This window comes from Pinus tabuliformis, chromosome Q (assembly GCF_031772625.1).
Source record: "Pinus tabuliformis cultivar Carrire ecotype Pingquan chromosome Q, CPIR1, whole genome shotgun sequence".
NCBI classification, from domain to species: domain Eukaryota; kingdom Viridiplantae; phylum Streptophyta; class Pinopsida; order Pinales; family Pinaceae; genus Pinus; species Pinus tabuliformis.
Window position 1 is genome coordinate 1,345,532,877 of NC_142296.1, and position 26,744 is coordinate 1,345,559,620.

General features: G+C 37.6%; 1 protein-coding gene across 1 annotated transcript in view; it reads left to right on the plus strand.

The window, feature by feature from the left end:
• The first annotated feature begins 313 nt into the window (after positions 1 to 313).
• LOC149224859 (casein kinase II subunit alpha-2) overlaps positions 314 to 26,744 on the plus strand; it is an 83,465-nt gene continuing 57,034 nt past the window's right edge. Inside the window, exon 1 of the mRNA XM_089386306.1 lies at positions 314 to 819. Coding sequence (XP_089242432.1) covers positions 428 to 819 — 392 coding nt within the window. The 5' untranslated portion in view covers positions 314 to 427. The remainder of the gene's footprint in view (positions 820 to 26,744) is intronic.

Genomic DNA, 26,744 nt, shown 5'->3' on the forward strand with positions numbered 1-26,744 from the left:
AATGATCTATCTACTAGTGGGATGCTGTCACTGGATTGTGCAAAGCTCACTGGAGGTTGAATATCCCCTTCAATAGTTTAATTCTCCCAAAAGTGGCTCCCATCCTCAACCCCTCCCCATAAAATTTAAACCTATAACCTTATAAAGACTAAACCCCATATAAACCAATTAATCTATACCTCATAAACATTATTCATTTACTATCTAAATATTGGATTTGCCGTCTCTATAAAATTTTAAAAATCAAAATAACAACTTCAAAATACAATAAATAAGAATACTATTTAACTTAACTACTAGGTATCATATTCGTTAAAAGAAAGTAGAAAGGAAACCGCCAACACTACACCGTGAGCAGAAGGAAGAATAGAATTCTTCCGCTTTTGGCTCGATGAAGCTTAAAACAGTGCCACATTCATACTAATTGATGGCCGGGGGCCCTTTTGCATCCCACTTCCGCATTCTCCAATTCACAGAATTGTCGTTCTACAAACCCCTTGGTCTGTGCCCACCGCGTCCTCAATTAAATCCACTGACGGGGCTCTGGTCTCGGCTTCGAATCCGTAGCGCTTCCGGGGGCTCCAAACCGAAAGTGTCACAAACAACGACAGTTCCCGCGCGGGTTTCGACAGCCACAGCGGTGACAGCGTCGCCGGTATCAAAATCAGCAGTGGCCGCAGCAGCCGCCAAGCTGGCGCAGAAGATCGGAAAATCCATGCGCCGTCCTGGCGTGACGTCCAAGGCCAGGGTTTATGCCGACGTTAACGTTATACGGCCTAAGGAGTACTGGGACTACGAGGCGCTCACAGTGCAATGGGGGTAAGAATCCTAAAAACCTAGAGGATCTTTTCTTTTTCCTCAAATTCTGTCAGAAATGCTCAAGAAACCTTAATCCCAGCACTCCTTAAAATTATTTGATATTTTTCAGAGATGCTTAAGAAGCACTGGAAACCCTTAAAACACCAACAATCGATTTAGTTTCTGTACTTTCTTTCAAAAAACGTTCAAGAAACCCTAAAAACAACAACATTCCTTAAGTTTTTTGCGATATCTTCCAGAAATATTTAAGAAACACTGGAAACCCTTAAAACCCAAACATTTTTTCAAATTTGATCATTTTCTTACAGAAATCGGAAAGAAACTCTGAGCGCTATCAGTCATTTATATATCCGCAATTTCTTTTAGAAATGTTTAACAAACCCCAAAACCCTTTACATTCTGTTAATTTCCTCATAAAACAGTTCTGCTTGAAATGGATTTGTATTGGCATTATTGTTTTCTGGTTTGTAACGAGTGCCTAAGGTTTTGCAGTATTTTTGGATATCGCTGTTTTATTTTAGTTTTTTCATATATATTTTCAGTCTGAAATATTCCATGGGGCAGAACCCGACAAAGTGTTGTTTGGCGATTCCTTGCATGAAAAAGACAGTATTTAAACTGATAGCCGTGTTTCAAGGTTTTGGAGTCTGGATCAGAACAGGTGTAATTTTTTTTTCTTTTCTTCTTTAGAAATGCTTTGAGAACCATGCCACGAGGTGCTGCTGTGCAAACAGAAGACTTATTTTGGCTTAGTTGTTAGGTTCCAGGGGCAGCTGCTCATGCGCTTCTCCCCCAGATCATGCAACCAGGCTCTTTCAACCCTGGCCGCTGCCTGGTGGAAATTATTCACCAGTACATTGGCTCTTTCATAGTTATGAATGACTTTGATGAGGAGCCTGTTTCTCAATACCCTTACTAATGCTTGGCAGCCAGCTATAGCATGCTTCTGTTAAGCACCAAAATTTATCAGTTTATTGCATCTCTCTTGTACTTGCACCTGGTTCTATACGTCCACTTAGCTAGAAGATCTAGATTTTAGCCAGACACCTAGTTCTTTATCCTTTTTGGCTTTTAGGATTGATCTCGGAGTTATTTTTTCACTCTCACTTTGTGCTTACACTGGATGTACTCTTTTAGTTCCACTGACCTACTTTTGTGATTTTCAGGTGACTGAGCATTTATTTGGTCATGGTTTATTTGATCTGATCGTTCCACGTAATCTCTTAAAAGGTGTTCTGATTGAACCATTTTGGTTTTACGTTTTACGGTCTTCCTTGTAAATAAAGAAAAAGAAAAAAATGAACGTTGAGTTTCCTTATCTCGAAAAAGGATCAAATCGAGTTCCTTGTAACGGAAGTGACAGTGATACAGTTTCTGTGTGATGCTGGTAACATTGTTTCTGATTATGATTGGTTTTGTTTCCTTATTTAATTTTTCGTTGTTTTTATTTTACAAAGTGTAAAAATATATGTAAATATTTTTTGTATGTACCATGCTCCCTCAGTATATTGACCCAACTTTTCCAAACTCTTGCATATCAATTTTCATATATATATATATTGTAATTTTGAGTTGTAATGCAAAAAAAAAATGCTGGGAGTATTAGATGTCACTCTAGTTTGTAAGTTTGGTTTAAATTTTAATGAATAGAATAAATTGGTATTTTATGTATTATTAGTTGTGAGAATTAAAGAACTATCATGTAGACGGGTGCATCAGAGGTGTAGTCTCCATCAATTTAACAGCAAAGAAAAAGTCCATTGAACCCTTTCTACCAACAAAATGAAAACAACCTTTACCTTCAAATTTGACTTGCATGTTTATTAAAATTGGCAACTATGGCCAAACTCCATGTGGGTCATCTTATTTATGACAGATGATATTTTTATTGGATCCCTCTCATCGAGAGGTGTAGGATTGATCTAAAGATCATTTGATTTCGTCAAGTATTCATGGAGTTATGAATTTATTTGTGTTCTAAAACAAATTGTCAAGTCGGCCAGCATCTTATGTAGGCTCAGAAGCCCAATAGTCATGTCTATTCATCATCTATGTTTTAGTATAAATAGAAGAGGACTTGAAGTCATTTGACACACACACACTCTTCATGTGATCTCCTTCTCTCCATGTCTTTGGGTTTTTGGTGAAGGAGAGACACTAAGAGTACGCTGGGCTAAGTAAATGATGCCCTAGCCGCAGTAGCTGATGCCCTAGCCACAATAGATGTTACCCTAGCCGCAGGTCTAGAAGAGACCCTAATCCGTTGTAAGGAGAAGCCCTAAATGCAGCTAAAGAAGAGACTTTTATCCGCTGCTCTAAGAGGAATAAATCCGCAGTCTATTAGACCCTAATACGCAGCTTCAGGACGAGACATAATCTGTTGTCAAGAGAGTCACATACGCAGTTCTTAGAGGCTTCTATTTGTTGTCATAAAAAGACCTTACACAACACACCTAGCCGCAATTTGTGAGGCCCTAAAAGGAAGCCTAAAACTGCAGTTAGAAGAGACCTAATCTCAGCTTGAAAGGGACCCTAAGTAACAACTAGAAGGTTGGACCTAGCCACAACAAAGCAGTGATACTATAGCGTGAAGGATTTGTGTTAATACCACGTAGCTATAGGTGACAGCGTGGTAAAATCCAAAGTCTTTTATGGAAAGAAACAGTCTTTGACACCAGATCTCGGTGGTTCTTCTGTACTTGCCTAAGCATATTGGATAGCAGTATGAAGATGATCCAAGTAACGTATCTATTGCATAATACAAACAATGATCTGAATTACAAGAAGTCTATGTCTTAACATTCGGCTCTGTATAGGCATATCACATGGCCTCGACATACGTGTAAGGATCTCAGTTGGATGAAAATCTCGGACAAAGGGATTGTGTTATCTCACATAGCAGTCTTGAGATATAGATCTCGATGAAATCCTTATGGCAATACAAACATCTTGTACAACAGTGACGTGGAGTATTAAATGATGTTCCAATATGCAGTAATGAAAGAAACAGTGATCACCTCAGTAAAGAGTGTTAGTCTCATCAAAGAGACTAGGATCATAATCATACAATACAATAAGGTGTAGTTATGATCATCACAGCGACAGGTGCAAATGATGATGAAAGATGTAGCATGATGGGCATGTTAGTAAAGGGCAACATGATGATAGCAGATGGGAGCAGCTCAATGACTAGATGCAACACAGTGACGGATGCAACATGAGTACAAGCTGCAACACTATGTTAGGTGAAGCCGTCACCTTGGAGAATCAGTTGAAGCAGAATGTCTTCAACTGATCTCATGTATCATCTCTATAGGAGATGATCTATGCTCATTTCTAGATAACTCAAAGTTTTGACTTCTGTTGTAAATGTACTATCTCTCTCTCTCTCTGCTGAACTTTGAAAAACATAAAAGAAGAATTGATCAAGGGTTTCCCCACATTGGGGTTTGTCCTTGGCTGGCGCCACATCTTTTGTACTCTTGTCTTGGCTTGTTCTTCTGCGATTTATGTTTATGTTCTATCTACTTTAATACTGATGTGATTGCTAATTTGGAAAAGATATGGAGCTAACTATGAAAATTGAAATAAATTGCTCTAGCATAGAATATACCTAAAATTAACATGGTATTAGAGCTGAGGTGAAGACAATGCCCAAGCAAGAGTGAAAGAGCAATTACCGAAGACAGTTGGGTAAGGACAAAAGGATCAGTGGATTCCTCATCCTTCTTCAAATTCACCAAGGGTGAAGTCGAAGCAGAGAATATTATCAGAATGGCGCAGCGGAATATGGCCTACCTAAAGATCACTTCATTGGAAGACCGGATCTCAGGGTGGAAGGAAAGGCAGATAACTAGTTCGGCCATTATGCGAAGGAGTGTCCGAATGGCAGGGACACATCACTTGATGATGATAACAATCATTCTAGGGACATCTTCAATTATCAAAGGAATGACGGGTAATGCAGGTCATCAAGGAAATGGTCGACTCTTCAGAGAAAGCAAGGAACCCCAGGTATGAAGAATCAGATGTTGTTTTTGATAAGATAAAAGTAGAATTATCTTGTATTGGCCCTCTCTTTCAGATTCTTTGGGAATTTGGCTTATTGATTGTAGTGCCTCAAGGCACTTCATCAGATAGATGGGTGCACTCTCTAATTTGGTAGAGATGGAAACAATCGTGGGATTATACTTGGAGCTGATGCCACCTATCCCGGAAAGGGTGTAGGGAATGTTAGCCCTCAATTGAATGAGGGTAACTCGATTCATTTACAGAATCTATTCCATGTACCTGATCGCAAGAAGAATTTGGTGTCCATGGAAGTCAAAGGTTACAGGGTGGCACTCATCGATGAAAAAGTACGAATTTTCAAAGATGTTTTTGAGTTCTGGGTTGTATCAAGTTGCAAGAAGTCCATTGGGAACCATGTCCATTAACACAAAGCACTGGAGGTCTATGGTGGCAGGGATGCCTGAATTCAAAAAGGCATGAAAGTAGATGTTTGAAATGTACTGAAGGAAAATCTTACAAGGGGACCATTCCCCTCATGTAGTAGGTCCACAGGTTTGGAACAATCCGAGGGGTTCGAGATTCATGATCAGGAATCTCACGTATGCAGGTGGAAGAAAGTCCTCTATGGCTTGAATCAAAATTCCTCGAGCGTAGTATGAGAGGATTGATAGCTGTCAGATGAAGCTGAGATTCACTAAGAGTGAAGATGATCCAAACCATTGTTTGAAGGTTGTGGATGATAGACCTCTCATACCAGCACCTTCTGAGGACGACCTATTTCAAACAGGTACAGACCCTCTCACTTGCAGAAGTAAGAGGGAGTTGGATTCCGGATGTGGAATGGTGAACTGCAAGCTCGTGACTACCTCGAGGATCTTAACTTTCAGAAGTTATATGGTGATGATGTCGGACCAGATTTGGGAAATGCCTTTGAGTTTCATAAACTCATTTGCATTGATGTTCTTGGTGAGCTTTCGTCCGGACATATGTTTTGTAGTTAGCACGGTGAGCTCATATTTGGTTGAGCCTCACTAGATTGGTGCCAAGAATCTTTTGAGATATCTTCGGGGCACAATCTCTCATGGATTGAGATACACTACCGAAAATATGAAACTGCATGATTATTCGAATGCTGACTGGGCAAGCAGTGTGGAGGAACACTAGAGCACTTCTCAGTGCTAGTTCTCTTTGGATTTTGCTTTGATATCATGGATGAGCAGGAAGTAGAAGTCGGTTGTTATAAGCGTCGCTGAGACCGAATACATAACTACGAGTATGATCTCGTATGAAGTTGTTTGGTTGAGGAAGCTCTTCAGTGAGTTGTTTGTACACATGATGAATACCACTGTGATTCTCTGTGACAACCAAAGGTAGGATTCGATTATTGAGGAATCCCGTATTTGATGATTGCTCCAGCAGATAGACATCAGATACTACCTTTATCTGGGATATGGTAAGTCAATGAGCAAGGAAGCTCCATCGCTGTGGATGATGTACAGGTCACTACACTTTGTCAAAGCCCCGGGGGAAAGATCAAATTTGTGATTTTCCCGAATGACTTGGAGTCGTCGAGAGACCCTTGTAAAAGGGTCCTACATGTTGCATACATTGAGCTCTAGGAGCTTTGGGGGCTTGGGGTACTTACTGGAGCAACATACGATCATAGGGTGACTCACCCTCCCTTGGTGGTGCGCTATGAACAGGATGATTAGTTCTCTTGTGGGCCAGGATGATTCGTTCTCTGTGGCAACTGTGGCACATGATGATTCGTTCTCCTGTGGGCGTGGATGATGTGTTCTCCATCGTGATTGTGGAACATGATGATTTGTTCTCATGTAGGCTAGGATGATTATTTCTCCGTGGCATCCACTGGACAAGATGATTCGCTCTCGTGTGGACAGGATGATTCACTCTCGTGTGGACAGGATGATTAGTTCTCCTGTCGAGGCATCCTACCCATGCAGTCTGGGACTCATGGGAAGTACCTCTCATTTGATCAATGAGCAGGGAAATGAGGATAGGGACCATAGTAGTATCAATGGTTGCATCATTGTATCTATCGTACTCCCTATGCTAGTGTTGACACCTAATCTTCAGGATTGGGTGAATATAATGTAAATAAATAATAAGTAATATGAACAGTCATCGAGAGATGAAGTGAACAGTCTCTCCCTCATGTATATAATGAAGACCAACCTGAAGGAATAAGATAAACGAATCAATTTTGCTTTGAGGAGTTACTGCCTGGCCTAACATGGTATCAGAGCTAGCTCCCAAAATAGTTGTAACTCCTTTCTACCTACTGTCTACTGTGCTCTTTGTCCTCTCTGTCTACTGCACAGTCTGTTCACTGCCTCTCTGCGTGCCTACTGCACAGTCTATCCACTGTTCTTGTTGCCTAAATTCAGAAAACGTTCCCGTACCTGCGTGAAGGAATGCTGTTGCGTTGAGAGAGGGACAACTTCAGTGTATTTGCAAACCCCTGCGGAACTGTAAATCTGCGGTGTTTGGGACTCTGCTGCTCCGTTGAAGAACCCATCGTTGAAACCAGAACAAAACCAGAACTATTCCACCGAACGGTCTCTTGTTGCGTGGCCCCAAGAGCCATCGTGAGGCTCTCAAATTGAGCTCTGAGAGTATGGTGCGGCTGTTGGGTACGTGAGCTCTGCGTGAAGCATTACCTCAATTAAAGCACACCTGTGTTGATGATATCAAAGCACACCTGCGTGCGTGAATCGGGTTCCATTGCCGGGATGCGAAAGCGCTGGTATATATGTTGAAGTTTTTTTGGCTATACGATTGAAGTTTTTGGCTATACGTTGGTATACAAGCATTGTATTAACGCTGGTCTTATTAAACATTGTTCATGGCATGTAAAATGTGTTAAATGCCATACGTTAAACGCTGTTTTGGTACGTTGTTCATGGCATGTAAAATGTGTTAAATGCCATATGTTGAACGCTGTTTTGGTATGCTATTCATGGCATGTAAAATGTGTTAAATGCCATACATTTAACTGTTTTGGTATGCTGCCTATACATGCTATCTTGCACTATTTTGGTACACTGCTTATACATGGTATCTTGAACATTTTTGGTACACTGCTTATACATGGTATCTTGAACATTTTTGGTACGCTGCCTATACATGATGTGTATGTGAGTTGAGCCCTGATTTTGTGCATGTTTTAAAATCGCCGCTATGTGTTAAATTTTTTTGAAGGGCTGCATTGGGTGATCAATGTAAAAAAAGGAAACCGATATATATTTTGAATAGTGCGTATTACCAAAAAAAAAATGCTGATATATATGTCTTGGGTATTGACATTTGCTGTCAAGTTGAGTTTGCTGGCAAAGAGAACTATCCTGAGTGGTCCCGGATGATAAAACACACGCTCATTTTCAATGAGTTGTGGAAAGGAGTGTGTGTTGGAGACGGAGACAAAGAGCCAGAACAACCTACCTCAGACAAAGAGCTCGTCATTTGGGAAAACACGAATAGCAAAGCTTATGCATTAATCGCAGCATCTGTAAATGAAGAGGTGAGTTGCCATATTTCGCCTCAACTGCTTTTGAAGCCTCACAAAAGCTGAAAGAACTCTATGACTCACATTCTGCACTTGAAGTTGTTCAACTCATGATTAAACTCTTCACTCTTGAACTGCAAAATAATGATCCTCTTGCTCTTGCATCTGAAGTAAAGTCTATAATGCATGATATCAAATCCATTAAGGTTGAATTGGATATTTCTCTTATCGCTTTTCTTAAGGCACTTTATCTTACTTACTCTAATTATCTTGAGTCATTGCAAGCAAATGGAAATCTCAAAGATATCACCTTTGACTCTCTTGTGAAAAAGTTTGTTGAAAGAGAGAAAGCATTTGGAAAGAAGACAACCCCTGAATCTTTTGAAGAGGTTGTGTGCCTTGCTCATAAAGAAAAGAACCCTGCTCAAGATTCTTCCAGAGGAAGAGGTGGCTGAAGAGGAAGAGGAAGATATTTCAGAGGCAGGGGGGGCAGACACTCTCAAGGAGAAAAGACAGATTTGCACTGCATACGCTGCAAAAGAAATGGATCACATGATGCCTCTACATGCAAGTTACCATGGGACAAAATTGAGCAGCAAAGAAACCAACAGAAAGGTAAAACTGATGATACAGACAAAGGTAAAGCACCTGAATCCGCTCACTATGTTGTGGCACAATGTAATATTGGAGTAAATGAAGATTTATTTAATGCTTCACTCGCTTCCTGGAAAAATGATTGGTTGCTTGATTCAGGAGCAACCTGCCACATGACTCATAGAAAAGATTTTTTTGAAGAATTCACTGACAATGTTGATGGAGCAGTATACTTTGCAAACCAATCAAAAATCAAGCCATTAGGGCTTGGCACAATCAGGCTTAAACTGCTTGGTCTTCTAGACTTTCTTCTGCATCATGTTCTATATCTCCCACAACTCGAGAAACTTGCTGTCCTTGGTCCACATCCGCTAGCAAGGTCACTCCATTCATATGTTTGATGGCAAGCTTGAGGTAAGAAAAGCATCTCTGACCACTCACTTGTCATGAGGGGAATAGAAGAAGAAAGGCATCTCAAGCTGCAAGGAACCTCTGCTCGTGCACAACATTTCTCATACAATTCTCATTATGAAGAAGGTACACTTCCATCAAGTTTATTATGGCATGTTGGATTTGAACATTTGAACTATGATAGCCTCCGCTCGTTGAAGAATAATAAAAAATGGTGTCGCTGGTTTGCCTACAATTCTTAGTAAACTTAAGCAATGTGATGCTTGCATTCCAGGAAAGCATAACAAATAGCCTTTTCATGATTCACATTCAAGAGCACATAGAAAACTTGAAATCATTCATTCAGATTTATGTGGTCCAATGCTTGTTCCTTTTGCAAATGGAAATAAGTATATGATGACATTTATTGATGACTACACCAGAATGTGTTGGGTTTATTTATTGAAGAACAAATCTGATGCTTTTCAAACATTCAAGAACTTTCATAAATGGATTGAAAATGATGCACAATCTCATATTGGGTCTATTCACACTGAGAATGTAAAAGAATACACATCAAATGAATTTGAAAACTATCTTCGCCAACATGGGATCAAACATCAAACAACTGTGCCTTATAATCCCCAACAGAATGGTGTAGCTGAAAGAATGAATAGGACAATCTTAAATATGGTACGATCCATGCTCTTAAAAAATGTAAAGATAATGTTTTGGGTTGATGCTGTTCTATGTGTTGCATATATAAAGAATAGATGTCCATCTAATGCTATTAGAAACAAGACTCCATATGAAATGTGGTATGGACATGTTCCTTCGGTAAAGCATCTCAGGGTTTTTGGTTCCACCTGTTATGCCTTGATACCAAAGGTACATAGAAACAAACTTGGTGCTAGAAGTCGTAAATGTATCTTCCTGGGGTATTCAAACACCTCCAAAGCATATCGTCTCTATGATGAAGTAAATAAAAAGTTTGTTTTATCTAAAGATGTAATTTTTTTTGAATCATCCAAAATTGACAATGTTGTTGAGCGGCAACTTGATCGCTTGGATAGATTCGCAAAAGCAAAATCATTTCAAGAATTTGATAATCAGATTCCACATGTTGAAGGGGGGATTCCTATACTAGATCAACATGTGGAATCTTCTTTTGAAGAACATTCTCCCCTGCATGAAACTCCAACAACGGATGATGCTTTAAGTGATGTGATTGACAGAAATGGGAGACTCAACCTTCATTCACTCCCAACTCAATCGCGGAGCAGTGTAAACCATCTGAGAAAGGTACCCCAAAGTGGCTGACAAAGACACTCTTTGCCCTAGCAGCACAGAACGGTTGGAAAGTCCATCAAATGGATGTAAAAATTGCTTTCTTGAATGGAGACCTAAAAGAGAATGTTTTTATGTCCCAGCCTGAAGGATTTGCTGTGAAAGGACATGAACATAAAGTATGCAAACTTGCGAAGTCCTTGTATGGCCTCAAACAAGCATTGCGAGTCTGGTATGAAAAACTAATTGAACATCTTCTGAAACTCAAATTTCAAACATTACGATGTTGATGATGCAACTTTATTTGTCAAGAAAGTTGGCAAAATAGTTGTATATCCTGTGGTATATGTAGCTGATCTTTTGATGACATGGAACAATGAAAGCTACATTGCATCCATAAAGAAGGAATTGGGGAAAAGTTTTGAAATGACTGATTTGGGCTATGTTCATTACTATATTGGTATTGAAGTAACCCAACATCCGAAGTCCATATTTATTTCTCAAAAGAAGTACATTGGAGATTTGTTGAACAGGTTTGGCATGACAGAATGCAATCCTCTTACTACTCCAATGGAACAAAACTTAAAGCTCACATCTATTGAAGGAAAAGAATTTGAGGATGCAACAAAGTATAGATAGCTTGTAGGAAGTCTCAACTATCTAACTACTACCAGACCAGACATTTCGGTTTGTTGTTGGAATCCTCTTCAGGATTATGCAAAAGCCTTGTGAGGGACATTGATCTGTTGCAAAAAGAGTTCTAAGGTACTTGAAGGGAACTCAAGACTTTGGAATCAAGTATACACAGGTGGACGACTTCAACTTGATTGGATACTTTGATTCAGACTTCGATGGAGACAAAGAAACTGGGGTATCTACTTAAGGATATGCTATGAGTCTTGGATCAGGAGCTGTCTCCTGGAAATCACGCAAACAATCAGTTCCAGCAGATTCCACAACAGAAGCAGAATACGTGGCAGCAGCTGAAGCAACAAAAGAAATTGTGTGGCTTAGGAAAATTCTTGAAGATTTGCAAGTAAAACAAGTACAATCAACTCCACTCAAGATTGACAATACCTCTGCAATAAAGTTGGCCAATAACCCAAAGTTCCATGATCGAACGAAGCATATCAATACTAAATATCATCTGATTTGACATCATGTTGAGCCAAAAGAATCCATCTCCGTCATTGTTCCACTAATGAGCAAGTTGCAGACATCTTCACCAAAGCGCTTGGAAGAGAAAAGCTTGAACGATTTAGAATGATGCTTGGACTCACCAACATCCCTTCAGATTAAGGGGGGGAATGTTGACACCTAATCATCAGGATTGGGTGAATATAATGTAAATAAATAATAAGTAATATGAACAGTCATCGGGAGATGAAGTGAACAGTCTCTCCCTCATGTATATAATGAAGACCAACCTGAAGGAATAAGATATACGAATCAATTTTGCTTTGAGGAGTTATTGCCTGGCCTAACATCTAGGATGACCTTCATTGATCTGGGATCAATGATATTAGTCTGGGACCAGTGAGAGTAGTACATACTTTGAAATTGACTTCGGGTCAGTAGAGGACTGGTCTGGGACCAATGGTACACACTCTGAGATTGACTTTGGGTCAGTGGATAATGGTATGAGACATTCTCGATCAATTCTTCTTCTTCATGGTTCAACAAAGCAGAGCAGAACAATGCAGGGCACTAATGGCAGAGATAGTTGGACATATGGATCAGCGGATGGAGTTCTCCCTAGTTGAGAGGGAGTGTTAAAATTAGCAACTAGGGCCAAACTCCATGTGGGTCATCTTATTTATGACAACTGATATTTTTATTGGATCCGTCTCATAAAGAGGTGTAGGATTGATCTAAAGATCATTCGATTCCATCAAGTATTCATGGAGTTATGAATTTATTTGTGTTATAAAATAAATTGTCAAGTCGGCCAACATCTTGTGTAGGCTCAGAAGTCTAATAGTCATGTGTATTCATCATCTACGTTTTAGTATAAATAGAAGAGGACTTGAAGTCATTTGACACACACACTCTTCATGTGATCTCCTCCTCTCCATGTCTTTGGGTTTTTGGTGAAGGAGAGACACTAAGAGTATGTTGGGCTAAGTAAATGATGCTGTAGCTGCAGTAGCTGATGCTCTAGCCTCAGTAGATGTTACCCTAGCCGCAGGTCTAGAAGAGACCCTAATCCGCTGTAAGGAGAAGCCCTAAATGCAGCTAAAGAAGAGACTTTTATATGCAGCTCTATTAGACCCTAATACGTAGCTTTAGGACGAGACATAATCTATTGTCAAGAGAGTCACATACGCAGTTCTTAGAGGCTTCCATTTGCTGTCATAAAAAGATCTTACACAGCACACCTAACCGCAGTTTGTGAGGCCCTAAAAGGAAGCCTAAAACCGCAGTTAGAAGAGACCTAATCCCAGGTTGAAAGGGACCCTAAGTAACAGCTAGAAGGTTGGACCTAGCCACAACAAAGCAGTTATACTACAGCGTGAAGGATCCGTGTTAATACGACGTAGCTGTAGGTGACACCAGATCTCTTGACACCAGATCTCGGTGGTTCTTCTGTAGCTGCCTAAGCATATTGGATAGCAGTATGAAGATGATCCAAGTAATGTATCTATTGCATAATACAATTAGTGATCTGAATTACAAGAAGTCTATGTCTTAACATTCGGATCTGTATAGGCATATCACATGGCCTCGACATACTTGTAAGGATCTCAGTTGGATGAAAATCTCGGACGAAGGGACTGTGTTATCTCACACAACAGTCCTGAGATATAGATCTCAGTGAAATCCTTATAGCAGTACAAACATCTTGTACAATAGTGACGTGGAGTATTAAATGACGTTCCAATATGCAGTGATGAAAGAAACAATGGTCACCTCAGTAAAGAGTGTCAGTCTCATCAAAGAGACTAGGGTCATAATCATATAGTACAGTAAGGTGTAGTTATGATCATCACAGTGACAGGTGCAATTGATGATGAAAGATGCAACATGATGGGCATGTTAGTAAAGGGCATCATGATGATAGCAGATGGGAGCAGCTTAGTGACTAGATGCAGCACAGTGACGGATGCAACATGAGTACAAGTTGCAACACTATGTTAGGTGAAGCCGTCAACTTGGAAATTCTGCTTCAACTGATCTCATGTATCATCACTATAGGAGATGATCTATGCTCATATCTAGATAAGTCAAAGTGTTGACTTCTGTTGTAAATGTACTCTCTCTCTCTCTCTGTTGAACTTTGAAAAACATAAAAGAAGAATTGATCAAGGGTTTCCCCACATTGGGGTTTGTCCTTGGCTGGCGCCACATCTTGTGTCCTCTTGTCTTGGCTTGTTCTTCTGCGATTTATGTTTATGTTCTATCTGCAGTTTACTTTAATACTGATGTGATTGCTAATCTGGAAAAGATATGGAGCTAACTATGAAAATTGAAATAAATTGCTCTAGCATAGAACATACCTAAAATTAACATGTTTCTAGTTACTTGTACTATTTTAGTCTTATAACTATCTAGTTCTTTCATTTATGATTTATCAACTCTTAATCTATGTTGCTAGGAAATGTGGGTTCGAGGACGGGGATGGGGACAATGACAGGGACGAGTATGTCATTTTTTTGAAACAGAGTGCGTGGGTTTGTTGGAGGTATATTATAATTTATATATATAATATATAGATATTATATTTTAGAAATTATAAGATATATGAATTTGTATATTGTTCAACTTTAAACAAGAAAACTAAAATTTTTATGATTTAAACTTTATATATTTAAACATGCACATCATTGAACATTGAACATTCACAATGAAATTTTAAAATTTATAGTTTGATATCAAGTGCAAATTGGACTTCATATATTAATAAGAATCATGATATATGTCGATTGTCATATTACATTCAAAATTTGCCTTGAGGCATTTCCAAACAAGAATTAAGAAATTTTAGAATACTAAAATAAAAATAACTAATAATGAACAATGGCTTCCTCAAGCCATGTCATCAACATCACTCAGATGTTCAGTTAACATGGTCTCTAGGTAGGAATCACTCTCATCTTGAGGCTCCTGGTCATCCATAACAATTGGAGGTAGCTCAATAAGGCCATTTGGTTGTATCTCCTCGTCCACACACATAGCATCATCTGTGTATTGATCCCATCTCTTGAAAGGACCATCCTTGTACCCAGGGTCTTTTTGAGATATGAGACGAAGTGTGCTATGAATGTACATCAAGTTCTCTACCTTCTTTGAGCCGAACCTATTTCTCTTTATTGAATGGATAAAGATATAAGTACTTCAATTCCTCTCGCAAGATGAAAAACTAGCTACCTGGAATATTAGGGGAAGCCCATTAAATTAATTAAAAATTAAAAAATAAAAAGTAAAATGAACCCTAAAGAACCCGATTTTGGGGTTCTAATTACCCATCATCAGTGTTATCCCTACTTGTCAAGACAAAAGAACCCATTTTTTTTAATAGAGAACCTGGTTCTTCATAGAAGAACCTAGTTCTTCATAGAAGAACCTAGTTCTTATGGCTTCTTAGAAGCACCCGTACCCAAATCCGATACTTGGGGACAAGAACCCGGGACGGGTTCGAGAACCCCACCCCCGGGGTTCGCGAACCTGTGCAACATAAATCTTAATGAGTGACCTTGTCATTGGTGAACAAATTTGGATAATTACAATATCTCATTGTGGTTTCATCTTCACCACGAGTGAGAGAATCCAAATCATGACATGTCAAAAGTATGGAATGAGACATGACTTCAGAAGATTGGCAGAAGAGGCTTCTTCCATCTTAACATATGTATTCATCCAATAATATTAAATATAGTACATGTATTTGACCACCTCTCGATCTATCTCTCACTGACAATTGATTAATGGATGACACCTCGTTAATAAATAGGGATGGCAACTCATAAGAAGGGGATCTTGGAGTTTGTGGTTGCTCATGGATTCATAGTTTAACATTTTTTGGCTTCATCACAAGTATGAATAATCGTACTAATAAGGCAGCATGGACTAGTGCATAAATTGGTATCATTTTCAATCTTCAATTTAAACCCCTCCATTGAGCTTCAATGAAAAAATTTCAGAAGGATGTTGAATGGTTCATTTGAAATGAACTTTTGAAAAGGAATATAATTTTTCAAAGCGAACAATGGACATGTTTGAACTTCCCTTTGTTAATTTTTGAACAAATTGGATAACAATTATGCTATTAATGAACACATAGGATTGATGAAGCGCTCTTTGAATTTTACACAACTACATGTCGAACAACATCCCATTGAATAATTAAAGAGCAATGAGAGGATTCTAGATTCCATAGTAGATCTTCCCAAATATGTTGATTTGAAGAGATTGATTGAAGTTGATTGAATTGTAGATATTTTGTTGAGGAGACTAGTTACCATTCTAGAATTCCCAAATTCTAATTGAGTTTTGATTGATAGTACTATGATCGTTAACATTCCTATTGTCAAGTGCAAGGTGATAAGTATGTGGAAGGGATCCAAGCTTGAGCGTTTTCTCTTTTTGTCCAATAATTATTTCATAATTATAGTTGATGCCATGTATTTGGTTTTTTGGGTTGACCACTAACCATTTTTACAATATATTTCCCCTTGAAGGTGCTAAAGAGGTCCATTTTTGTCTTTATCAACGCTTTTCTCCTTTTGAGGTGTGAGAGAGTACCTTTCCCATTTCATTTGTGTACTTTACCCCCTTAAGGTACAATGGAGTACCATTTGGAGTCAGTTTTCAATTTGAATTAGAATGGGCCTTGGTCATGCCCAAAAGTATCGGTTGTAACAATTGATTGAAATCCATTTGCTTTTGTAGCTTCCTTATGCAAATATGTTTGTATGTATGTTTGAACTAGATGGTAAGATTTATGCAAAATCTTGACTTCTTGATTCCCTTGCCAAGAGCTTATCCACCATGATGAATTATTTGCTTTTTAGCCTTCTTCTTTTGACATTTATCTAAATGATGATTTATTTTCCTACCATGAAGACAAGTACAAAGGTCAAAACACTCAATGACAATGTTGGCACTTGGCATTTTGATGTTGAACCAAAACAAACGAAGTGGAATCTCCTTGAAAATTTTTGCATCGTAGAAGTAGATTGGTCTGGAATAGTGCGAAAGATGAAAGGTAACTCCTTTATCATATCCAAGCCTTGTTTTGTGTTTGTTGTCAGATTTCTTCTCAAGGTCTGATGTTAGGCTTGAAAAGATTTTTTGTACTTGATGTTTTTCCATGCTTTCATGACAATTTTCTTTTGTAACTTTAAAAGAAAATTCAAGTTTAGTTTCATTGATATTGCTTATAGTATCACTAGCTTCATTTTGTGACTCAAAATTCATAACTTGTCTCCATCATTCACTATTGATGCATATTTCCATCAATATGCAGTCGTTATTCATTTATGAACTACTAGTATGAAGTTGTTATTCATCTTTTTTATCAGATTTTTTTAACCATTCCATTATATCATGTGTCACAAGTAGTATCAAACATTTGCATTAGAGTATTTGTGTCAGAAGTAACATCAATCATTTGCATTAAGTCATTTGTGATGCAAGTAAGATCAACCTTTTGTATGAGGTCATTTGTTGCACATGTTGCATCAACCATGTTCTCAATTTATGTTATGCAACTAACTCAAAAAATAGAAAAAAATATCGATCAATGACTTGAGAAATAACCTCTTCAAGGGGGCAACCTCTTTTACAACACATAAATGAACAATTTTTTGATGATTCAAATGATAAGACCTCCTTGGTATATGTAGGAGTCTAAGGGGTCACAATATAATTAGAGCCTTCATAACAGTAATAATGTAAGGGAACAACAATAACAATAGTGGGCTTCTATGGTGCACATCAATAACAACATGGGGGATACATGGGCACAACAATAACAATAACAATAAGGGGAATGCACTAATATTATAGGGACATAACATGCCTCTCTCCTTCAAAAAGTGTTGTCCTCAATGCTTGAGTAGTACTAGATGCTTCTGTATAAAATTCTCATCCTCCCATGTGGAATCTTCAGGGGGTAAGTTTCTCCACTTAATGAGATACTTTGAAATTAATTGATTTCGTAGTTATTGAGTTCTTGTTTACGTGACTACTTCAGGCTCAAATATGTTTTTTCTTTCTTTGTCAAGTTTTGGCAACACTGTTTGAACTGAGAGCTCGTCATTGATAACCTTCTTTAAGCATGAAACATGGAAATCTAGGTTTACAATAGAAGATGTAGGTAGCTCCAATTTGTATGCCTAGTACCAATCTTTTGCAACACCTTGTAAGGACCATAGTACTAGGGTGATAATTTATTATCTTTCTTAGTTTGCTTGAGGGACATTTGTTTGTATGGTTGTATCTGTAAAAATACACAGTCGCCTACATCAAAACTTCTTTCACTGCGATGCTGATCTGCTTGTTGTTGCATTCGATTCTGCGCTAGAGTGAGGTTATCCTTTAAGACATGGAGAACTTTTTGTTGATGCTCGATGTGATCTTCCACAACTTGAACCTTAGATTTTTCTCTTAAAAATGATGTGATCGACAGTGGATGATATCCATAAAGTGCCATAAATGGGATAATATTTGCTGCAATATGGAAGGAAGCGATATACCGCATTTTTTCACTATCTTAGTTTGCCCGTCAGATTGAGGATGGTAAGATGAGCTATGAGCTAATTGAGTACCAAGACAAGAAAACAATTTTGTCCAAAAATTTCCAGTGAAAATGGGATCTTTATCACTTACAATAATCTTTGGGTTTCCATGTAGCTTTTGAATTGTTTCCATAAATGCAGTAGTAATTTTACTGGCTTTAAAAGGATGAGATAATGCACAAAAGTGTGCATACTTGGTAAGCCTATCAACTACCACCGTGATGACACTCTTTCCTTTAGACTTGGGTAAACCTATGATAAAATCCATTGAGACCTCCTCCCAATGCTGATTTGGAATGGCTAAAGGTTGTAATAGACCTAGGGTCTTAATTTTCTCAGCTTTATTTTGTTGGCAAACCAAACATTCTGCCACAAACTTCTAAATATCAGATTTTAGGCCATCCCCAAAAAAATCCTTCTTGACCATGTGGTAAGTTTGTAAAAATCTTGAGTGCCCTCCTACAGGGGAGGTGTGTAATTCCAAAATAATCTTTTGCTTGAGTTGGGAATTTTTACAAAGATATAAACATTCTTTGTACCATAATGATTCATTTTTCCAGCTAAATGTATCAAATATACTAGGATCTTGCTACAACTTTTGAACGAGTGTCCACACCTCTTTGTCATTCTTCCATTCATCCCTTGCTTTGGTTATCCAATCAAGTTGGATAATAGAAATGGCACAAAGCAATGCTTCTACATCCTCATCATTTTTTGAGAGTGCATATGCAACAACATTTTGCTTCCCTTTTTTGTAGATGATTTCAAAGTCATAACCCAACATCTTTGTGATCCATTTTTGCTGCTCTTCTGAAGATAATCTTTGTTCCAAAAAATATGTAAGACTATTGCTTTAGTGCATGTAATATTGACAACATTTGCTTCTCATAAACAAGTTTGTGTAAATACTTTCCTTTGATTGGGTGACTTTCAAAGCATTGGGTCTTCCTTCTTGCATTAAAACAACACCAATTTCATTTCCTTGAGGCATCACATTCCACAATAAAGGTTTTTGTGAAGTCTAGCGTAGCTAGGACCGATGCTTGGCACATTGCCTTTTTAAGATGTTCAAAGGTCTTAGTTGCTTTTGGAGTCCAATAAAATGCATCGTTCTTCAGTAATGTTGTTAGAGTTGCTGCAATTCTCCCATACTTCTTAACAAACTTGCGATAATACCTTGTTAACTTGATAAATCTCCAAAGATTCTTTATGGTTGTGGGAATTTTCCATTCCTTAATGACTTTAATTTTGTCAGGGTTTATCTTAACACCCTCATGAGGTACAATATGACCCAAATATTCCATCTCTTGTACTCCAAAGAAACATTTGGAGGTTTTTGCATATAATGGTTTCTCTTCCAATAATTTGAGCACCTTGTCCACATGATCCTTCCAAGAATTGCTGTAGATTAGTATATCATCAAAAAATACTAACACAATTTTTCTAAGGAAGGGTTTGAAAATGGAATTTATCAAACATTTAAATGTGGAAGGTGCATTAGTAAGGCCAAAAAGCATGACCAACAATTCTTAATGGCTCTCATGAGTTCTGAATGCTGTTTTCAGAATGTCTTTAGTTTTCATTCTAATTTTATGATATTCTGAACAAAGATCCAACTTGGTGAAGCAAGTTGCTCCATGTAATTTATCCAACATTCATCAATGACAAGAATGAGAAATTTATCTTTAATAGTGAGCTTGTTGAGATCTTTATAATCCAAACATACGCCATGATCCATCCTTATTGTGCACCAATACTACTGGAGCAGAGAAAGAACTTTGACTAGGTTGAATTATACTAGCCTCTAGCATTTCTGCAACCATATGTTCAATTTCACTCTTTTGGGTATAGGGATATCTGTATGGTCTGATTTTTGGAGGAACACTTCCTGGAATCAAATGAATAGTATGATCATGATCACAAATAGGTGGGAGGCCTTTGGGAGTCTCAAATGCCTTGGAATGATTATCCAAGACTTTTTGGAGATCTTGAGAAATAAATGATTTCGATGTTTGAACCTCTATTGAGCATAATTGTTCTTTCTTCAGAAGATTTGTCATGCCATTAGAGCTGATTATCTTTCTTGGTTTCCCTGAGATACCCCTTAATTCAACTTCCTTTCCTCCCAAAAAAATTTCAAGAAAAGTTCTTGAAAATTAAAAACTATCATCCCCAAGGATTGTAACCATTGGATTCCTAGTACAACATCAACACCACCCATTAGAATGGAAAGCATTGGACTATTCAGTACATATTCCCCCATCGTTAGCTTGATATTATGGCACTTTCCAAAGAAATTTATAGTTCCTCCATTTGAAACCATCACTTGACACTCAGGTGCTGGATATAGGAAGCATTTCAATTCCTTGGCTATCTTACAATGAATAACATTATGGGTACTACCCGAATCAATCAACACCATTACTTTTTTCTTTTTGATATATCCTTCTATCTTGAGAGTTGAGTGGTAATTCTTGCCAATGCATTACAAAATATGGTCGAATCCATTTCTTTTTTCTTTGGGGTTGGTTCTGGTGTAGATCCTCATCTTTTGATGTTTCTTGTTCTTTTTCCTCCTCGTCACAATCTATGTAGAATAATTTATTCTCAACACACTCATGACTTTTAGTGTATTTGCTATCACCACTGTAACAAAGCCCTTTGTTTCGTTTTACCTCGAATTGTTGTGGCGTTAACCTTCTAGGTTGTGGAAGGTTAGGAGCAACAACACTTCTATCTTTATAGTTGTGAGTGATAGACCAAGTGACAAGTGGTTTATGAGAATGAAGCCATCAATACCATACAGACTGATTGGGTTTTAAATATAGAGATGCAATGCGTACTTTTTGTGTGTTGCACATCATGTAGATCAAAATATTGCTCCATCTGTAGTATCCATGCTACTGGATCCTTGCCATCAAACTTCCTTATATAGATTTTTGGGATGTGGTGGGTCTTCAATCCAAAGTTAAGACTCTTTGAAATCATGATTAACATTCCTTTTGTTCTCATCATGAGTTTTATGGAATACCTTTTCAGCATTAGGAACATTTATTGTAGCAACTTTGTCAAACCTTCATTTAAACCTTCTATATTTGCTTTTAATACATCTTTCAAACCTTCCATGTCTGATTTTAAACCATTCTTCAAACCATCCATCTCAACTTCCATTTCATTTTTGGTTACTCTTTATGAGAGCGAAATTTGTTGCCCTTGGTCATGCAATTTTGATATATCATGTTGTATTTCTTCCTCTTCATGTGTCATGGTAGAACTTTTTGGTTGCTTACTAGGTGTATCTATTTTTTTTTTTGTTTCGAGGCATTTCAAAATCAAACAACAATACTTATGCTTCAATATGCTCTTTGAATCACTTCAAACTAATCTTTCAAACAAAAGTTATGTAAATTTTTAAAGAATACACACTTTTTTCTTGTTTTTTTAGGAGCTTGATATTGAAATTGTTGTATCTTTGTAATTTCGGATCTCCAAGGTCTTAACTTTCTTCCCGTGGTAGCCCTCTGAGTCTTCTTTCCAACCCCATAAGTTAGACTGAGATTGGATTCTTCAAGAAAGAGTTACGTCCAATCTTCCATGATGACTTGATTATAGACTAGTTTAGTAGAGCGAAATTGTACGGAGTGTCATGTGTCATTGTTTCGACCTTTGGCCCTGAAAATGATACACGAAAAAATATAGTCCCTGCACTTTCAACCACTTATTACGAAATTTAGATCCGATGTTTAGAGAGAAAGTCATGACAATTTTCCCTAGGTCACCTGTTTGAGATGAAATTTTGGAGCCTGCAAAACCCTAAATTCCTTGAATCATATCTTTGAAAATATAGCGAACCAAGATTTGTTGGTACACGAAGTTCACCAATATTAGTAAGGAGTCACAATATAATTAGGGCCTACATATCAATAATAATGTAAGGGAACAACAATAACAATAGTGAGTTTCTATGGGGCACAACAATAACATGAGGGATACATGGGCACAACAATAACAATAGGGGGTTACACTAACAATAACAGTAAGGGGAATACACTAGTATTATAGGGACCTAACAATTTACTTCTCCTTTTTAATTAATTTTAGTTGAATTGTTTCAGTCAATCTATCCTTCAAATCAATTTGCTTGTGAAAATGAGTAACCTAATTATTCAATACATGTCAAGAGTTTTGTAGTTCATTGATTAACATTTTTCAAACTCTTTCTTCTTTAACCCATTTGGGATTTGTTATGTTCACTTGTGTCACACGTTTATACTTGTCTCCAAAAACCTTATGGTGTTGGTTACACCCCAAATGTGAGTTTTACAATGATTTGTCTTTGATAACAATGACCTTGTTATTCAATTTCATGTAGGTCTTTTTGACAATAGTCACAATTGGTTTTTGACTTTGAAAGTGTTTGCGATTGTACACTGTACAATTCAATGATTTAGATTCATTGACTTATCCCTAAATTTGTATAATTCAATAATTTGTTCAATTCAATGGTTCTAAATACATGCCAACTCCAAAGAATAAAGATGAAACCGAATGTAAGGATGTAGAAGATCAGTGGCTCACTAGCCTGTGATACTAGCCGTGGGAGGCGGTCCTGGACCACTAGAGCTCTCTTGCCTAACATCTAAGGCCAAATCGAGAAAACTCAACATAGATGTTTGTCCGAAAGAATAGGGTGGCAAGGAGCTTGGGTGAATATTGTGTGGTTGTCCAAAAGGAAGGGCTCATCACTGAGGTTTGGAAGATCTCGATGTATTTTTTGTTGGAATGAGGTTTAGTTTGGTGTCATTGTTGGGATCTCACTAAGAGGGGAATGGAGCCTTGTGCCCTCTCGTTACATGAATTACTATGATTGTTTAATTACAAGTGGTAATTATAATCACCATAAGTGGTGTTGAAAAACTTGTGACTGTGAACATTAGCTAGGCACAAAATCAAGCATCCGAGAGAAATCACCCACCAACTCACAAGTACAAAGTGTACCTTAGACCCTCTTATTATGATTTTAGGCTAGGTCTAGGATACACCCATCACTAAAAAATGATACCTTATTATAGGTTTTGCATGTTTACATTGTTATTGCCCTTTGAACTAGGAAATAGGTAATTCTGAATAAGCCTTTAGTGGTCTACTAAAACATAGGGTTTCCTTCCTTTATCCAAAACCACCTTGGCACAAGGTGTACAAATTATACTTTTTATGTTTGTGCATGTAACTTTAAATCAAATATTTATTTGAAGCTTCGTTTACAAAATAAGATTTTTAACTATTCTCACACTTGGCTCAATAAAAATTGTTATTCAAATATTTTTTTAGTACCTCGATTAGAAAGGCCTCTAAGCTCCTTTCAACTTTTGAAAAAGTTATATTATGGCGCCAACACATTGTTGCTTAAAATGACCATCAACACAAGCTTCCAAAGCACCACTAATTTTGCAACTCACATTAACTTTTTTACTCATCACATCCTTTCATCATGTGGCATAAACAATAAAAAAGATTCCCTTAGCATTAAACGTGGCAAAGTTCCTTCCTTCTAATGAACTTTTTGATGTGGGTTCTCTTTGACTTCTTTCCTCATGATGGGTTCTCATCGTCATTTTTTGGTTTGAAGCTTAAGTTTTCATGGCAAATCTACGACAATTGCATATTCATTATCCACCATGTTCTTTTCCAAATCTATACTCAAACTTCTTTAATTTGACATATGTCATGCTTTGCACTCTACTTGGAATAGATTGATTTGTTGAGGGAATAGATATATCACAAAGATATTGATGCTACCATTGATTAGCTTGTAATGCATATCATTAGTCTTTGGTGTAGATCTCTCTGGTGTCGATTTGATCTTGTGAGACGATTGATATCAACTTAGAAGGGATTGTCGATGAGATACTGAAAATGTGTTATTTCCACCAGGATTAGAGTAAGTGCTGGTGGAGGCATTGAGGCCACATTTGATAGGCAATTCCATCTCTTGAATGATGTTGACCTTGCATTGCTTAATGAGGCTTGTATCATTCTATATGCCACATAGGAATGCCTTGTCATTATTGGGCACACACAGCACAGGAGATTAGCATGAACTAGGGGGGTGTTCCCATTCAATTCAGATAGTTTGCCCATGGTATGATTGTGACTATGCAATTGTTCTCACCACTTGAGTATGTAGTACTTATTACTAGTATGTATCCAAGGAATTGTTGTTGGTTGTCGAGTTTGTGTGACATGGATCACTTAATCAAATCTCTTTAGGCATCATACATCGTCGTGTCTAGTGATCTCAAAGTTATTGATTTTGTAATGGATTAGAGAGTAGGATACTTTCAATATACCGAATCACTATCTTGCTTGGAAAAATCCTTTGAACTCCAAAAGCAACACCAACACCCATAGTGTATCACTTAATCAATAGACACATAAATAAGAAACTAAAGCTAGCATGTTAATTTTAAGTATCCACTATTGAAATACATGAACATTATGATAAAAAAAGGTAGGTCAATTCTAGCAATGGAAATGCACAAATCTTTATAGATCAAGCCTAGATTCTCTCTCTTGGTTCCAAAATCTCTCCGTATATACATTCTATTAGGTATCTCGGCTTCTACATTTATACACTTGTGGACTAAATTCACCGCAAAGTTCATAAAAGAATGTAAGTCTATCTATACAATATCAACATTGAACACTGGACTTTGAAAATAAGCAAATCTGAGAGGGACATATGCCCATTGCCTCCTTTAGCAAGAGACCGTTAGTCTGCATCATAATCCTTGTTTGGATTACACCATAGATCTAGATTTAAGTAGTTATATGCTAATAAGCTCGATGTATACTGCATGTGGTTTGCCTTTGCATACAACTCATATCAACCTTTGCATAAAAGCCCATACTAATTTGGATGCGTAGATCTCACATATGCTTGGAAATGGATAAGAGGAGGTGATTGTCCACAAGAATTTATATGGCTTTTTTTTATCATTGCACCTCCAAGTTGATTTAGATTTTGTGTTTGTTGTTGATTCTTTAGCATGCTTGAGAAGCTGGATTTTCTTTGACCTTTGTATGTAGATCTATCATGTTGAGAATAGCTCAAGGATTACTAGTATGAATTCAAACTTCCCATAGATCACTATCATGGAGAGAAAATTTCTATGAGGCCTTTAAGTCTAAAGAATGGTTCCATGCACAAACATCATCTTTCGAATTGCAAACCTTCCATGCAAATACGATGGTGCTATCATGCCCTTAAGGCCATAAGAGCTTTGATACCATGTCAAACTATGCAATGTAACATGACATAAGAAGATTGGCAGAAAAGTCCTTTTCCATCTCAACAAATGTATTTGACCACCTCTAGATCTAGTTCTCATTGACAACTCATCATTGGATAAGGTTGACACCACATCAGTGGATATAAGGATGACAATTCATAAGAAGCTGATCTTGGACTTTGTGATTGTCTAGGGTTTCACAGTCAACAAGATATGTATGCAGGGCCTCATGAAAGGGTAGGTGCAATTTGCATGAGTCAAGTGCAGTGAGAAAATAGAAATAACAGTACTTTTGAGTTGAAAGGGTTCAAGAAATGATTCAGACTTGGGTGTATGGCAACAAAAGAAGTTGATCAAATCTTCTTGTTGATTGTATTGGATGGGCAGACCAGCATCATAAAAGGTATACAGTTTCTTTTTCACCTTTAGAAGAAGCAACCTGTGCGCCCAGTCAAAGGTCAAAATTTCCATTCATAGAGGAAATATTTTTAGGTTCAGTGGTTAGCCTTTGGACCTTAAGGTCCAAGCAATTTTCTAAGAGTCAGGAGTTTCAAAATATTTGAACAAAGACAGTTTACAGGAGAATACACCCTTAAATCTTAGTCGTATCGTTAAATAAGGAATACTTTTGATAGCTAATGTTAGGTATTTTATTATATGCACATAATTACTGATATTAGAGAAAGCTGCTTGGAGGCTTGCTGTTCTTCATGGCTCAGTATATAAAATCAGAGTAGAGATATCTGTTTAAAAGGGATGGGTTGTAGTATTTTAGGGAGGCTTACAGATTGTGAGATAGATAAGATAATTCTATTAATGTCCAACAAATGGCCACAAAAGTAGGTCAATGGGACTGCTGAGTACAATAATGTCAATACAAAGCAGGCTATAGGAGTACTAAGAACTAGAAGTCAGTAAAAACAAGAAGCCTTGATGCGAAAACATGAGAAAACATTTCACCGAAAACAAATTAGTGGAAGAGCTCCATTCTTCTTCTAGCAGATTTATCTCTATCATTGTGGGCTTTTTAATGCTTGGAATGTTCAGTATTCTGATGATGCTTTTACCCTTGCATTAAATTAACGG